This window comes from Coregonus clupeaformis, chromosome 1 (assembly GCF_020615455.1).
Source record: "Coregonus clupeaformis isolate EN_2021a chromosome 1, ASM2061545v1, whole genome shotgun sequence".
Taxonomy (NCBI): domain Eukaryota; kingdom Metazoa; phylum Chordata; class Actinopteri; order Salmoniformes; family Salmonidae; genus Coregonus; species Coregonus clupeaformis.
This window is the reverse complement of record NC_059192.1, coordinates 97,538,715-97,556,141: the sequence shown is the minus strand read 5'-3', so window position 1 is coordinate 97,556,141 and position 17,427 is coordinate 97,538,715. Positions and strand designations below refer to the sequence as shown.

The 17,427-nt window shown below is 42.6% G+C and overlaps 1 protein-coding gene across 3 annotated transcripts in view; it reads left to right on the top strand.

The window, feature by feature from the left end:
* The first annotated feature begins 2,432 nt into the window (after positions 1-2,432).
* The window catches only part of LOC121584650 (cation channel sperm-associated protein subunit epsilon), a 28,704-nt gene continuing 13,709 nt past the window's right edge, over positions 2,433-17,427 (top strand). For 2 of the 3 annotated variants that reach the window (XM_041900667.2, XM_041900686.2), the window contains exons 1-10: positions 2,433-2,566; positions 2,758-2,806; positions 3,104-3,177; positions 3,349-3,412; positions 3,526-3,611; positions 3,701-3,725; positions 3,820-3,909; positions 4,003-4,103; positions 4,202-4,697; positions 4,876-5,344. In XM_041900667.2, coding sequence (XP_041756601.1) covers positions 2,496-2,566; positions 2,758-2,806; positions 3,104-3,177; positions 3,349-3,412; positions 3,526-3,611; positions 3,701-3,725; positions 3,820-3,909; positions 4,003-4,103; positions 4,202-4,697; positions 4,876-5,344 — 1,525 coding nt within the window. In that variant the 5' untranslated portion in view covers positions 2,433-2,495. The remainder of the gene's footprint in view (positions 2,567-2,757; positions 2,807-3,103; positions 3,178-3,348; positions 3,413-3,525; positions 3,612-3,700; positions 3,726-3,819; positions 3,910-4,002; positions 4,104-4,201; positions 4,698-4,875; positions 5,345-17,427) is intronic. The other variant, XM_041900677.2, reaches the window with a different exon arrangement.

Sequence of the window (17,427 nt, the reverse complement as noted above, 5' to 3'; positions counted from 1 at the left end):
TTCAGGCTTTTACCCCTGTCCTTGTATTTCTTTCAACCCCGTAACGCAACAATACCCCCACTCACAATTAAATCATGGTTTGATCCTGTGGACATCATTTATGAGGAAGTGACATCATACAAGTCTTCAGAGAAGCCTGGTGTGACAAGTGGTAAGCTGCTCTCTCACTTTTTATAAATATTTCATGTTTTTTAAGCACATATGGGCTTTGTCAATCTCAGGTATTCAACTCTGTTGGGGGAATTCATAGTTAAGATTTTACCAAGAATTGTTTTTATAGCTATGAAGTATAACAATGTATTTTGTTGAATAAGGCCATGTGGCACACTGCTAGCTGCTAGCATCCCGAATTAGCAACAGATTAGCACAAAATCTTCAACCCTGTCACATTCAACCCCATCACATTTTTCAATGTTACGGGGTTGAATGGCTGTTACAGGGTTGAATAGCTGTTAAATCTTAGCAATATTTAATGTATATTGCTTAATACCAATCATATTTTCTTGTTGAATGTTTGTTGTTTACGGTTTTACAGTATCAACTAAAAGTACGAGGAATTTTTGAAAATAATAACTTAAAAAAAGTGACAATGAATTTGTTCTCTCTCCTATATACATTGACATATTTAGGAGTATTATCTGCAAGTTCATGTTCATTTTACTAAATAGTAATTAAAAGGATACAATATTTAGTCTTGAAGAGTAAGCAGGTCATTGACTTGACCTTGACCTACAATTTCAGATTCAACAATGGAAAAAACAGCAGCAGAAAGGAAACACACATAGAGAGGAAGGTGAGGGACATCCGCGCGCCGGTGGTCAGGTAATTCTCCTGGAAATGTAAGATCTTTAAGACACGAGGTGGTGGTGGTCATGGACACGCAATCAACAGAAAATAAAGTTTTGTTGCTTTAAAGCATAATTTGGTAATGCATAAAAAGACTAGAGAATGTAAATGAAGACTAGTCTAAAAATACATACAGTATACTGCCTTGGCAACTGGTGCGTGAGGGGTTCATGTTCACTAGCCGACTGGTTTGTACTGACATATTTAGGAGTATTATCTGCAAGTTCACGTTCATTTTACTACATAGTGATTAAAAGGATACAGTAATTAGTTTTGGAGAGTAAACTGGTCATTGACTTGACCTTGACCTACAATTTCAGATGTTGTTACTGTTATTAGTTCATTAATGTGTTTTACTCTGTCTAGCTTTCATCTAGATTCTTTAGATTTTAAAAGCTATGTTGACAGTAGGTTTAAAAATGTTTAAAATGTTTAAAAAATGGCAACATGTTAGTGATCTCAAAAGATAAAACATATGACACGTGATGCTTTTCACTCAACCCTGTTACATGATTTTCAACCCTGTTGCGGTGCATTCATCCCTGTTACGAGATTATTATTTTTACATTTTTGTATTAAATACACAAAATATAACATCAATAGTGTTTTTATTGTGTGTATTAAATCAGGGTAAATAAGGCTATTTCAATTTTGTCAGGAATTACGCAGCATTCTTGCACATTTCTTGCGAAAATGTGGAGTTAGATTAGAAATTTCTTCATCGTAAACTGGAAAGGATGGTGCTGGTCAGTTTTTCTTGATTTTCTCTTTAATTACAATATGCCATTATTTACAAGGGACATCTAAACTGTGAGATTATGCCAGAAGCTGATCTCAAGCTTATTGGAAAAATGAATAGTTGAATAACAAAATGACTGTGACGGGGTTGAATTAAATTGGGACTTGTTTGAGAAAATAATACAGAATAATAACTTAATACTCTACATTGAGATGGGAAAAGGTATTTTCTATCAAGTACACACATTACTTTGTCACATCAAATAAAAAAAAGCTTAAGATTTTAATGTTCATTGTTTCATCCTCCTCAATCACAAAAGGCACCGAATCTGTAGAATGACCCAGTCACTTTAACTCTACCCACATGTACATATTACCTCAATTACCTCGACTAGCTGTTATTTTATTTTACTGCTGCTCTTTAGTTATTTGCTTTTATTTGTTTTCTTAACACTTTTTTTTATTTGTTTTACTTTGCATTGTTGGTTAAGGGCTTGTAAGTAAGCATTTCACTGTAATGTCTACACCTGTTGTATTCGGTGCATGTGGCAAATACAATTTGATTTTACTCGCCCTAGCAGAGCTGGTTAGGATTTTTTCATGTTATCTAGAGCGTAGGTGACAGTAACTGCTGCTGGCAACAATTTCATTAAATTTTTTGGCCGACGTTTACTGACACCGTTCATATTCGACGGGTGTTGTGTGTTCGTAAATTCATCAGTTATTCTGCGCTCTGGCACACTCCGATGAAGGTGCTCTGAAATCGGAGTAGATAGCCAGAGTGAATTTACGAACGCACCCATAATTATTTGGCGGTCTGGAATGCAGCCACAACGCCAAAAAAAGAGCGAGCCAAATGATTTTACCCGCCTCTGTGAGCTAGCAAGTTGCTAAATATTAAGCTAGACAGGATGAGGGGGTTACCTTTTTTTCTGGCTCTCCTTGTACTTCTGAAAATCCAATTAATCGTTGGAGTATGGAGGTAATTAAACTAGCTAACTACCCAATCCGCCCAAAATATATTAGCCAGCTAGATAACATGGGCGAACGTTATTAGCAAGCTTACATAGCCTCTTGGTCTCTTTTTCGCTAGCTAGCTAAGCTTACAAAAAGGGAGCATCAAGTAGCTAGCAATGTTTTAATGTAAATATAGTCTATGCATTTATTTTACAGATACAATAATATTTTGGAGGATGAAAACTTATTTACATTAAAAAATGCGGTAAGTACTCTTAACTTCTAACTAATGACAAAGACACTAGCTAGCAAACGCTAATGCTAGCTAGCTATATTAGCCAACAATAAGATAGATTGGTTCCACTAGCAATTAAAACAATTCAGATGCATGGGAAGAATATGCATATGCTTGGAAGGAATATATATTTCCTACTGTTCAATTTCCCATTGATTATTGTTAAATATATACAATTAGTTACACTCTTTTCATATTATAACCCCAAGTATAATGTTGAATTAGCTACTCAGACTTCAGTGTGTTTAAAACTAGTATTATATTTAGGTCTTCCTCAAGTATGATGGATCTGACTTTGTTGAATGGGAGTATCCAGAGTCCTGTAATGTCAACAACAAAAGGTAAAGGAAAAATATGATGGAACAGTCACCATTTGGCATCTGCAGATGTACTGTATGTAATTATTGATCAATATTTTACAGTCCATTACAGTTCCTCATGGATTTTAAAGGATACCTTCATTGCCTTGACTTCTATCTGGCACTACTGTTTTTATTGTGAACCCCATTTAGCTCCCCAAATGCCATCATGAAATGCACTTCTCCTGGTTTCCAAATGGTAAAGCCATTGGTGTCCGTAAGTACCTTCTTAATTTGAACTGAATGTTAACAAAAAATTATTCCATCAAAAAGCCTTAATGTTTAAATTGTTATTTATTTGTAATACTTTATATTTCATGATTTGAACAGTCACCAGAGGAAGAAGAGACACGTTATCTTTTCATCAGTGATTCGTTTTTCAGTTTTATCTGGTATGCTGTAGTGCCAATTGACAGGTAAAATACTATTCTCTGTATATATGTGGATTATGGATTCTAGCTTTTTTGTGTGTTGATAATGGCTGTTTTAAAATGTTCTCCTTTAGAGGTTCAACAGAAACAAGCTCCAAGGTAAAATAGACTTTACAACACAAAGCTTTAGTAGTAAATGGCAGCTTAACGGAAAGATCCTCTTAACTTATTTCAGCAATGTAAATTGTGGCAGTTTTTCTTTCAGAAAGTGAGAATGTGGATCATTGATCCTGAGCAAGCAGACCCTGCTGAAATTAACAACACTGCACTTGTACCCTCAACGGTGAGACCAGTTCTGGCATCGTCATCTCTGTCAGAAATTCATCAAAGTATCTCAATTGTACTTACAATTTTCAGTTGCATTCATGTCCCTCAGCAATCCAGATATATCACTAAGCACTTCTACAATAATGGACAGTATCCAGTGATCACGTTAACATCTAAGCAGACACATCTGGGGCATTTCCAGAAAGATGGGTAAGCATACCACCCTAAAAGAATGGCAGAATAAGCCATGTCAATAAAAAACGAATTCTGACATTCCAATAATACACAATATATACTCTCTACCATAGGTACTGGGAAGCAGTCATCCCTGGTGATGAAAGATACAACGATTTTCACATTTATGGTCAGCCAATCAGTTTCCAGCATCGCTTTGTCATAGAAGGTCAGCACACATTCTACTGGCCAGAACCCACGGAGCCCAATAGGGAGAGGGAGGTGTCTTTGCGTCTGGCCCCAGGAAGCCCTTTATTACTGGTGTGGGGCACCTGTGAGCTCTACCACGGCCTGCTCCTCTCCGACACAGGCGCCCTCATAACCAAGAATGCCTTTCTCACCTCTGAGGAGCTGAAGGTGGACCCAGGATCATTGCCTGTCCCTCCCGAGGGATATTTCACTGTGGACCAAGCTGCTCTTCTTGAGGACGGCATCATATTTAGAATAGATGGCGCCCTCTACTGGAGGGACAACCAGGATCGTGTGCTGACAGAACATCCTCAACTTCCCACGAGTGGAGTGATGGGCCTCTATCAAAGAACGTGCTGCGCTAGTAACTACCCTGTTCAGGTAAGCATCAGCACCTCCCAAAGGGATTCAATGTGATTGAATGTGAAAATCTAAGTAAATGTGAAAATCAAAGTCGTAGTCCTTCCATCTCCACATTTAATCACTTGTAAATAACTATGGTTTAGTCCAAATAAGACAGTCATATTGTTTCTCAATGCATTTTCTTCTGTATTTTCAGGATGTGGAACTGAGCTCTCTAATTGTGTGGAAAGACAATGTGTTGCTTGTGGGCCCAAAGCAATTAAAAAACCCGGGTAGGGCCAATTTCCTAAAAATTGTGTTGACGGTTCCTCCAACAGTCACCTTTTTAACAGCGTCATTCGGCTCCCACCCGGCCTCCCTGGCCACTTTGGTGATGAACTCCGTCCCAGGCGCCATCCCCCGCTCCTTCCTCACCAGTTACAACGAACTGGTCCCTAGTTGGATAACCAGCACATTCATGACCAAGTTTAAGCTGAAGGACATCCCCAAAGGTCCCTTTGAAATGCGTTTCCTGGAATCAGCCGACGCATCCCTGCTGCTGTGGAACAAAGAGACAATCCTCTACAGCTTTCACAATGACAACGAGTGGGGCGAGATCAGACCCTTCAACGCATCACACCTCAGTGCTGCAGCCAATGGCAGTAAGATTCACCAAGTGGCCTTGGGTAAGATCTCCTGACTCTTTTTGGTCCATTCAAAGACATGCTGTGATTCAATTGAACTAAGTTGTATCCATTTTTTTATTTAAACTACACTGAACAAAAATATAAATGCAACATTCAACAATTTCAAAGATTTGACTGAGTTACAGTTCATATAAGGAAATTCATTAGGCCCTAATCTATGGATTTCACATGCCTGGGTGTACAAATATGCATATGTTGGTCACAGATACCTTAAGAAAAGGTAGGGGTGTGGATCAGAAAACCAGTCAGTATTTGTATTGATTATGGATCCCAATTAGTTCCTGCCAAGGCAGCAGCTACTCTTCCTGGGGTTTATTATGGATCCCCATTAGTTCCTGCCAAGGCAGCAGCTACTCTTCCTGGGGTTTATTATGGATCCCCATTAGTTCCTGCCAAGGCAGCAGCTACTCTTCCTGGGGTCCAGAAAAATTAAGGTATTTATACATTTAAAAAACATTACAATACATTCATAACAGATATCACAGCACACTAAGTGTGTGCCCTCAGACCCCTACTCCACTACCACATATCTACAACACAAAATCCATGTGCACGTGTGTGTGTATAGAGCGTATGTTATCATGTGTGTGTATGCATGTGTCTGTGCCTATGTTTGTGTTGCTTCACAGTCCCCGCTGTTCCATAAGGTGTATTTTTATCTGTTTTTTAAAATGTGATTCTAATGCTTGCATCAGTTACCTGATGTGGAATAGAGTTCCATGTAGTCATGGCTCTATGTAGTACTGTGCGCCTCCCATAGTCTGTTCTGGACTTGGGGACTGTGAAGAGACCTCTGGTGGCATGTCTTGTGGGGTATGCATGGGTGTCTGAGCTGTGTGCCAGTCGTTCAAACAGACAGCTCGGTGCTTTCAACATGTCAGCACCTCTCACAAACCTCTGTGTCTGCTATGACCACTATTTGCCTCATGCAGCGCGACACATCTCCTTCGCATAGAGTTGATCAGGCTGTTGATTGTGGCCTGTGGAATGTTGTCCCACTCCTCTTCAATGGCTGGTCGAAGTTGCTGGATATTGGCGGTAACTGGAACTTGACGCACGTCCTTCACAAGGCTGCAGAAAGGTTTGCAGCATGGAGAAGGTCATTTTCGCTGTCTCTGGGTTCCCTGCCGTGTTCGACCAAAGCGCCGATTGCTACCGGGACCTCCATGCTATAAATGCTGCATGGAGACACATTTGCCAATATGATTGGATTCCCTTGTCAGTTGAATGTGAAATAATTAGCTGGAAAGTGTAAGCTAGGTTCTGGCAATTTCTTAGCTAAGCTATCTAGCAAAGTGGTTCGACTGCTAGCTAGCTGGCTTGACTGTTTATTAACTTTTGTTTGTACCACCGCACGGTAAAGCAATGCACGAGTTGAAAATGTTGAACGCATGCGGTACACAGAACGCACCGCAGCCTAGTGCGGCATCCCCAAGCAGCGTTGTGGACAGCTCCAATGATTGACTTCCGTCGGAACGCAAAGAGTTTGACATGACATGAGGCTGGAGGTGGCTTATGGTATTAAAATGAACATTAAATTCTCTGGCAACAGCTCTGGTGGACATTCCTGCAGTCAGCATGCCAATTGCACACACTCTCAAAACGTGAGACATCTGTGGCATTGTGTTGTGTGACAAAACCTTTTAATTTCCCCATTACAAGGTGCACCTGTGTAATGATCATGCTGTTTAATCAGCTTCTTGATATGCCACACCTGTCAGGTGGAAGGATTATCTTGGCAAAGGAGAAATGCTCACTAACAGGGATGTAAATAAATGTGTGCAGAAAATATTATAGAAATAAGCTTTTTGCATATGGAACATTTCTGGGATGTTTTTTTTCAGCTCATGAAACATGGGACTAACACTTCACATTGCGTTTTCCTTGAAGAAAAATTGGTGGGGCTTGCTTTAACTCTTTGCAAGTATTTTTGTTGTAGTGGAAGAACTGATGGAAGGAGGTTAAGTTGGACTGATTGGTATCATAAAGGAATAAATGTATGTATGTATGACGGGAGGTTGATGGTGTGTGTGGAGGGGGGGTAGTTATTGCTGTTCTGGTTTGAACATCAGAGAAGTAGACCAAGGTGTCATACCCTCTTAAGTTTTTGTCTATGATGCGTTGTTGGGAAAAGTGGTCAAGGTAGCTGATTTGAGTCATGTCAGTGTTTACTCATTGTGTCATGCTTAGAATGTGCTCCCCCATTGTTATCATTTGAAAGTTCAGAAAAGTTCCATGGTAGTTAATTCAACAGTAGTGAACGACTCCAGGGCAGGCGGAGCGGGAGGTTCCTGGTGGAGAGCCAGACGCGATCACCAGGATGGAACACGGGAGCCTCACTGCGGTGGCGATCCGCCTGCTCCTTCTGGCGGCAGGATTCTTTTGGAGTCGAGTCCCCACTACTATTCAACAGTGGGAAGTTAGCTAAAATAGTTGTGGTTACTAAAACAGCCTTACCTCTTGATTGGTAGTAGATATTTCTGCTCATATTTCCAGATTTGAATAGCACAGAAGTAGACCAAGATGTCATACCCTATAACTTTTTGTCTAACTAGTTGAGAAAGTGGTCAAAACGGCAGTTGTTTGAAAACAATTAGACAAAGTTGTTGATGCGGTTACTAAAACAGCTGTATCGTCCAGATTTGAATAGCAGAGAAGTAGACCAAGAAGTTATACCCTCTAAGTTTTTGTCTAACTTGTTGGGAAAGTGGTTAAAGTAGCAGATTTGTGTCAAAGGTTACATCGTTTACAGTGACTGTTGGAAGTCATGATGTCACAATTGGGGGCTTTAGAATATTGAAAACAGTCCCATTAAAGTGAATGAATGGAACAATAGAAAGCCCCAAAAATGAATAGTTTAAAATTATAAAAGATATCAAAACGTTAAATGAAAACAGTATTCCAGACCAGAAGGTGGAAGCAGGTGCAGAAGGTGAGTTTAATAATGAACAATGCAGATAAACAAAACATGAGAAGCGTATAGAACGTGAATGAAAACAAACCAATACTGCCAGATGACTGAGGCTACCAAGGCTAAATAAAGGGAAGGTAATCAAAGTGATGATGAGGTCCAGGTGTGCGTAATGATGGGGAGCAGGTGCGCGTAATGATGGTTGCCAGGACCGGTGGTTAGTAGACAGGCGACGGTCCTGGCAACCATCATTACGCGCTCCTGCTCCCCATCATTACGCGCTCCTGCTCCCCCCCCCCCCCCAGGACGACACCAGCCAGGAGGACGGCCCCGAAGACGAGGAGCGGGCCAGACCGTACCCCCTCCCAGGCCTCCAGGTACTGAAGCCGACCCCCACAACGTCGGGAGTCCAGTAGGGACCTGACGGCATAGGCAGGGGTCCCATTGATGTCCAGGGGAGGCGGAGGGGTGTCGCCGGGGACGGCGTAAGCCTGGGGACCAGGAACCACCGGCTTGAGGAGGGAAACCTGAAAAGAGGGTGAGATCCGGTAGTTGGTGGGGAGTTGTAAGTGGTATGTTACCTCATTGACCCTCCGGACGACCTTGAAGGGCCCCACAAACCGGGGGCTCAGCTTCCGGCAGGGCTGGCGGAGCGTGAGGTTCCTGGTGGAGAGACAGACGCGATCAACAGGGTGGAACACGGGAGCCTCACTCTGGCGGCAGACGGCGCGCTGAAACCTCACATGGGCAGCGTTCCAAACCTCCTCTGTGTGCCGAAACCCCTCGTCCATCGCAGGGGCTTCGGTCTGGCTCGGGGTCCACAGGGCCAGGGCTGGCTGATACCCCAGGACGCACTGGAAGGGAGTCAGCCCGGTGGAGGAGTAACGAAGTGAGTTCTGGGCGTACTCTGCCCAGGGAAGGAACCGGGCCAACTTACCCTGCCGGTCCTGGCAGTGACTCCTAAGGAACTTCCCCAGCTCCTGGTTGGTCCTCCACCTGACCATTGGACTGAGGCCGGTACCCGGATGTGAGGGTGGCCGTGGCCCCCAGCTTCTCCATGAAGGCTTTCCATACCTGTGATGTGAATTGGGGGCCATGTCGGAGACTATGTCCTTCGGAAGGCCATAGTGCCGGTCTGGGCACCCTTCCGGAGTTGGAATAGTCGCTCACCTCCCTCTGCCCTCCGGTGGATGGTCGAAGACCGCCCTGAACAGAGCCATGAACCTCTCGTAGGAACCCAACTATTCCTCTCCTCTCTCCCATACGGCTGTAGCCCACTCCAATGTCCACCTGGTCAGTAGGGAAATGACCGTGGCAACCTTGGACCTCTTGGTGGTGGGGAATTCCGTCTGATGGGCAAAATAGGAGCACTGGAGTAGGAAGCCATGGCATTTGGATGGAGTACCATCATACTTGTCCGGGAGGGACAGTCGGGCATCACCTCCCTGGGCAGACAGCTGAGGGGCTGGCTCGCTATGTCGACTCGGTAAAAGGCCCTTCGCTAGTTGTAGGTGAATCCTCTCGGGTGGTGTCCAGGCGGTGGAGGACGCAGAGGACCTCAACCATAGCCACACCCAGTTGTGCCAGCTGATCGTGACGTTGACGGAGAAGGTGTCCCTGTTCACAGACCGTCTGGGAGATGTCTATCTTCTGCTGCTTCCATAATTCGTGAGGCAGTATTCTGTCACGTATACGCCGGGAGTCAGGAAGCAGGTGCAGAAGGTGAGTTTAATAATGAAGAATGCAGATAAACCAAACATGAGAAGCATACAGAACGTGAATGAAAACAAACCAAAACTGCCTGATGACAGGCTGCTGAGGGCTAAATAAAGGGAAGGTAATGAAGGTGATGATGAAGTCCAGGTGTGCGTAATGATGGGGAGCAGGTGTGAATGATGGTTGCCAGGACCGATGGTTAGTAGACGGGCGACGTTGAGCGATTTGAGAGGGGGAGTGGAAGTAGGCATGACATAAGAGGAGTAGCGTGCAGAAAATAACTAGATGGTAATTGTACAATTGCTGGAATTGCTTTACCTCTTTTTTTTTTTTTTATCATTTTTGTGGTAGTGGTAGAAGTTTTACATTACTATTTAAAGCAAAGCAGTTTTAAACTATGTATAGTTTTGAAAAACGTTATAGTAGTGGTAGTGTCTGCAGTAGTAATTGTGGTGACTGGTTATAGTTGAAAAAGGAGGTAGATGAAAAGTTAGGATAGCCTAAACATATGAAAGTTGGTTTGGTGTCTCTAGCTTGAACGGTTCAAGAGTGATTGTTGGTGAGTTATTTAATGCAAATGTGCAGTGCATTCGGAAAGTATTCAGACCCCTTGACTTTTTCCACATTTTGTTACGTTACAGCCTTATTCTAAAATTGATTAAATTCGTTTTTTTCCTCATCAATCTACACACAATACCACATAATGACAAAGCAAAAACAGGTTTTTAGACATTTTTAGCAAATAAAATAAAAACGGAAATATCACATTTACATAAGTATTAAGACCTTTTACTCAGTACTTTGTTGAAGCACCTTCGGCAGCGATTATAGCCTCAAGTCTTCTTGGGTATGACGCTACAAGCTTGGCACACCTGTATTTGGATAGTTTCTCCCATTCTTCTCTGCAGATCCTCTCAAGCTCTATTAGGTTGGATGGGGAGTGTCGCTGCACAGCTATCTTCAGGTCTCTCCAGAGATGTTCGATCGGGTTCAAGTCTGGGCTCTGGCTGGGCCACTCAAGGACATTCAGACACTTGTCCTGAAGCCACTCCTGTGTTGTCTTGGCTGTGTGCTTAGGGTCGTTGTCCTGTTGGAAGGTGAACCTTCGCCCCAGTCTGAGGCCCTGAGTGCTCTGGAGCAGGTTTTCATCAAGGATCTCTCTGTACTTTGCTCCGTTCATCTTTGCCTCGATCCTGACTACTCCCAGTCCCTGCCTCTGAAAAACATCCCCACAGCATGATGCTGCCACCACCATGCTTCACCGTAGGGATGGTGCCAGGTTTCTTCCAGATGTGACGCTTGGCATTCAGGCCAAAGAGTTCAATCTTGGTTTCATCAGACCAGAGAGTCTTGTTTCTCAGAGTCTGAGAGTCCTTTAGGTGCCTTTTGGCAAACTCCAAGCGGGCTGTCATGTGCCTTTTTACTGAGGAGTGGCTTCCGTCTGGCCACTCTACCGAGTGCTGCAGAGATGGTTGTTCTTCTGGAAGGTTCCCCCATCTCCAAAGAGGAACTCTGGAGCTCTGTCAGAGTGACCATCGGGTTCTTCATCACCTCCCTGACCAAGGCCTTTCTCTCCCGATTGCTCAGTTTGGCCGGGCGGCCAACTCTAGGAAGAGTCTTGGTGGTTCCAAACTTCTTCCATTTAAGAATGATGGAGGCCACTGTGTTCTTGGGGACCTTCAATACTGCATAAATGTTTTGGTACCCTTCCCCAGATCTGTGCCTTGGACACAATCCTGTCTCGGAGCTCTACGGACAATTCCTTCGACCTCATGGCTTGGTTTTTGCTCTGACATGCACTGTCAACTGTGGGACCTTCTATAGACAGGTGGGTGCCTTTCCAAATCATGTCCAATCAATTGAATTTACCACAGGTGGACTCCAATCAAGTTGTAGAAACATCTCAAGGATGATCAATGGAAACACAATGCTCCTGAGCTCAATTTCGAGTCTCATAGCAAAGGGTCTGAATACTTATGTAAATAATGTCTAAAGGTATTTCTGTTCTTTATTTTTTATACATTTGAAAAAAATATAAACTGTTTTCGCTTTGTCATTATGGGGTATTGTGTGTAGATTGATGAGGAAAAACATTAATTTAATCAATTTGATAATAAGGCTGTAACGTAACAAAATGTGGAAAAAGTCAAGGTGTTTGAATACTCTCCGAATGCACTGTATGTACAGTTGAAGTCGGAAGTTTACATACAGTCGTAGTCAAAAGTTTTGAGAATGACACAAGTATTGGTCTTCACAAAGTTCGCTGCTTCAGTGTTATGAGATATTTTTGTCAGATGTTACTATGGTATACTGAAGTATAATTACAAGCATTCCATAAGTGTCAAAGGCTTTTGTTGACAATTACATTACGTTTATGCAAAGAGTCAATATTTGCAGTGTTGACCTTTCTTTTTCAAGACCTCTGCAATCCACCCTGGCATGCTGTCAATTAACTTCTGGGCCACATCCTGACTGATGCCCATTCTTGCATAATCAATGCTTGGAGTTTGTCAGAATTTGTGGGTTTTTGTTTGTCCACCCGCCTCTTGATGATCGACCACAAGTTCTCAATGGGATTAAGGTCTGGGGAGTTTCCTGGCCATGGACCCAAAATGTCGATGTTTTGTTCCCCAAGCCACTTAGTTATCACTTTTGCCTTATGGCAAGGTGCTCCATCATGCTTGAAAAGGCATTGGTCGTCACCAAACTGTTATTGGATGGTTGTGAGAAGTTGCTCTCAGAGGATGTGTTGGTACCATTCTTTATTCATAGCTATGTTCTTAGGCAAAATTGTGAGTGAGCCCACTCCCTTGGCTGAGAAGCAACCCCACACATGAATGGTCTCAGGATGCTTTATTGTTGGCATGACACAGGACTGATGGTACTGCTCACCTTGTCTTCTCTGGACAAGGTGTTTTCCGGATGCCCCAAACAATCGGAAAGGGGATTCATCAGAGAAAATGACTTTACCCCAGTCCTCAGCAGTCCAATCCCTGTACCTTTTGCAGAATATCAGTCTGTCCCGGATGTTTTTCCTGGAGAGAAGTGGCTTCTTTGCTGCCCTTCTTGACACCAGGCCATCCTCCAAAAGTCTTCGCCTCACTGTGCGTGCAGATGCACTCACACCTGCCTGCTGCCATTCCTGAGCAAGCTCTGCACTGGTGGTGCCCCGATCCCGCAGCTGAATCAACTTTAGAAGACGGTCCTGGCGCTTGCTGGACTTTCTTGGGCGCCCTGACACCTTCTTCACAACAATTGAACCTCTCTCCTTGAAGTTCTTGATGATCCGATAAATGGTTGATTTAGGTGCAATCTTACTAGCAGCAGTATCCTTGCCTGTGAAGCCCTTTTTGTGCAAAGCAATGATGACTGCATGTGTTTCCTTGCAGGTAACCATGGTTAACAGAGGAGGAACAATGATTTCAAGCACCACCCTCCTTTTAAAGCTTCCAGTCTGTTATTCTAACTCAATCAGCATGACAGAGTGATCTCCAGCCTTGTCCTCGTCAACACTCTCACCTGTGTTAACGAGAGAATCACTGACATGATGGAAGCTGGTCCTTTTGTGGCAGGGCAGAAATGCAGTGGAAATGTTTTTTGGGGGTTAAGTTTATTTTCATGGCAAAAAGGGACTTTGCAATTAATTACAATTCATTTGATACCTCTTCATGACATTCTGGAGTATATGCAAATTGCCATCATCAAAACTGAGGCAGCAGACTTTGTGAAAATTAGTATTTGTGTAATTCTCAACTTTTGACCACGACTGTACACCTTAGCCAAATACAGTTGAAGTCGGAAGTTTACATACACCTTAGCGAAAAACATTTAAACTCAGTTTTCACAATTCCTGACATTTAATCCTAGTAAAAATGCCCTGTCTTAGGTCAGTTAGGATCACCACTTTTAAGAATGTGAATGTCAGAATAATAGTAGAGAGAATGATTTATTTCAGCTTTTATTTATTTCATCACATTCCCAGTGGGTCAGAAGTTTACATACACTCAATTGGTATTTGGTAGCATTGCCTTTAAATTGTTTAACTTGGGTCAAACGTTTCGGGTAGCCTTCCACAAGCTTACCACAATAAGTTGGGTGAATTTTGTCCCATTCCTCCTGACAGAGCTGGTGTATGTGTCAGGTTTGTAGGCCTCCTTGCTCGCACACGCTTTTTCAGTTCTGCCCACACATTTTCTATAGGAATGAGGTCAGGGCTTTGTGATGGCCACTCCAATACCTTGACTTTGTTGTCCTTAAGCCATTTTGCCACAACTTTGGAAATATGCTTGGGGTCATTGTCCATTTGGAAGACCCATTTGCGACCAAGCTTTAACTTCCTAACTGATGTCTTGATGTTGCTTCAATATATCCACATAATGTTCCTTCTTCATGATGGATCTATTTTGTGAAGTGCACCAGTCCCTCCTGCGGCAAAGCACCCCCACAGCATGATGCTGCCACCCCCGTGCTTCACGGTTGGGATGGTGTTCTTCGGCTTGCAAGTGAGCCCCTTTTTCCTCCAAACATAACGATGGTCATAATGGCCAAACAGTTCTATTTTTGTTTCATCAGACCAGAGGACATTTCTCCAAAAAAGTCCGATCTTTGTCCCCATGTGCAGTTGCAAACCGTAGTCTGCCTATTTTATTGCGGTTTTGGAGCAGTGGCTTCTTCCTTGCTGAGCGGCCTTTCAGGGTATGTTGATATAGGACTCGTTTTACTGTGGATATAGATACTTTTGTACCTGTTTCCTCCAGCATCTTCACAAAGGTCCTTTGCTGTTGTTTTGGGATTGATGTGCACTTTTCGCACCAAAGTACGTTAATCTCTAGGAGACAGAACGCGTGTCCTTCCTGAGTGGTATGACTGCTGCGTGGTGTTTATACTTGCGTACTATTGTTTGTACAGATTAACGTGGTACCTTAAGGCGTTTGGAAATTGCTGAACCAGACTTGTGGAGGTCTACGAATTTTGTTCTGAGGTCTTGGCTGATTTCTTTTGATTTTCCCATGATGTCAAGCAAATAGGCACTGAGTTTGAAGGTAGGCCTTGAAATACATCCACAGGTAACTTTCCAATTGACTCAAATTATGTCAATTAGCCTATCAGAAGCTTCTAAAGCCATGACATCATTTTAGGGAATTTTCCAAGCTGTTTAAAGGCACAGTCAACTTGGTGTATGTAAACTTCTGACCCACTGGAATTATGATACAGTGAATTATACGTGAAATAATCTGTCTGTAAACAATTGTTGGAAAAATTACTTGTCATGCACAAAGTAGATGTCCTAACTGACTTGCCAAAACTATAGTTTGTTAACAAGACATTTGTGTATGTAAACTTCCTACTTCATTTGTAGTTACAGTGGGGAAAAAAATTATTTAGTCAGCCACCAATTGTGCAAGTTCTCCCACTTAAAAAGATGAGAGGCCTGTAATTTTCATCATAGGTACACGTCAACTATGACAGACAAATTGAGAAAAGAAATCCAGAAAATCACATTGTAGGATTTTTAATGAATTTATTTGCAAATTATGGTGGAAAATAAGTATTTGGTCACCTACAAACAAGCAAGATTTCTGGCTCTCACAGACCTGTAACTTCTTCTTTAAGAGGCTCCTCTGTCCTCCACTCGTTACCTGTATTAATTGCACCTGTTTGAACTTGTTATCAGTATAAAAGACACCTGTCCACAACCTCAAACAGTCACACTCCAAACTCCACTATGGCCAAGACCAAAGAGCTGTCAAAGGACACCAGAAACAAAATTGTAGACCTGCACCAGGCTGGGAAGACTGAATCTGCAATAGGTAAGCAGCTTGGTTTGAAGAAATCAACTGTGGGAGCAATTATTAGGAAATGGAAGACATACAAGACCACTGATAATCTCCCTCGATCTGGTGCTCCACGCAAGATCTCACCCCGTGGGGTCAAAATGATCACAAGAACGGTGAGCAAAAATCCCAGAACCACACGGAGGGACCTAGTGAATGACCTGCAGAGAGCTGGGACCAAAGTAACAAAGCCTACCATCAGTAACACACTACGCCGCCAGGGACTCAAATCCTGCAGTGCCAGACGTGTCCCCCTGCTTAAGCCAGTACATGTCCAGGCCCGTCTGAAGTTTGCTAGAGTGCATTTGGATGATCCAGAAGAGGATTGGGAGAATGTCATATGGTCAGATGAAACCAAAATATAACCTTTTGGTAAAAACTCAACTCGTCGTGTTTGGAGGACTAAGAATGCTGAGTTGCATCCAAAGAACACCATACCTACTGTGAAGCATGGGGGGTGGAAACATCATGCTTTGGGGCTGTTTTTTCTGCAAAGGGACCAGGACGACTGATCCGTGTAAAGGAAAGAATGAATGGGGCCATGTATCGTGAGATTTTGAGTGAAAACCTCCTTCCATCAGCAAGGGCATTGAAGATGAAACGTGGCTGGGTCTTTCAGCATGACAATGATCCCAAACACACCGCCCGGGCAACGAAGGAGTGGCTTCGTAAGAAGCATTTCAAGGTCCTGGAGTGGCCTAGCCAGTCTCCAGATCTCAAACCATAGAAAATCTTTGGAGGGAGTTGAAAGTCCGTGTTGCCCAGCGACAGCCCCAAAACATCACTGCTCTAGAGGAGATCTGCATGGAGGAATGGGCCAAAATACCAGCAACAGTGTGTGAAAACCTTGTGAAGACTTACAGAAAACGTTTGACCTGTGTCATTGCCAACAAAGGGTATATAACAAAGTATCTTTTGTTATTGACCAAATACTTATTTTCCACCATAATTTGCAAATAAATTCATTAAAAATCCTACAATGTGATTTCCTGGATTTTTTTTCCTCATTTTGTCTCTCATAGTTGACGTGTACCTATGATGAAAATTACAGGCCTCTCTCATCTTTTTAAGTGGGAGAACTTGCACAATTGGTGGCTGACTAAATACTTTTTTCCCCCACTGTATAGTTGATAAAAGTTCTAAATAATTTGAAATTAGGATAGCCTGAACATGTGAAAGTTGGCTTGGTTTCCCTAGCTTGAACAGTTCAAGAATTACTGTTGAGTTCTTTTATACAAATTTATGCACATTTATTTAGTTATAGTTTTATATATGTTTCAAAGAATTTGATAGCCTAAATGTTTTAATGTTGGTCTTGTAGCTTAATTGGACAAGGAGCAGGACCATTTTGAATTGCTATGTCTGTATTCCTATGGTTCTCATTCAAACCCATGTTAATGTATGTACATTTTAAATGGTTATAGTTAAAAAATTATATATATTATCAAAAATCTTTTGACAACAAGCAATCTAAGTAGGGTCAGTCTAAACATCTCAGCATTGGTTTGGAGTTAATAACTTAAGCGGTGAAAGAGGAGATAGATCTATAGATTTCTTTTAAATCTGTAACATTCCAGTCAATGGGACGTTTTTGCAATTGA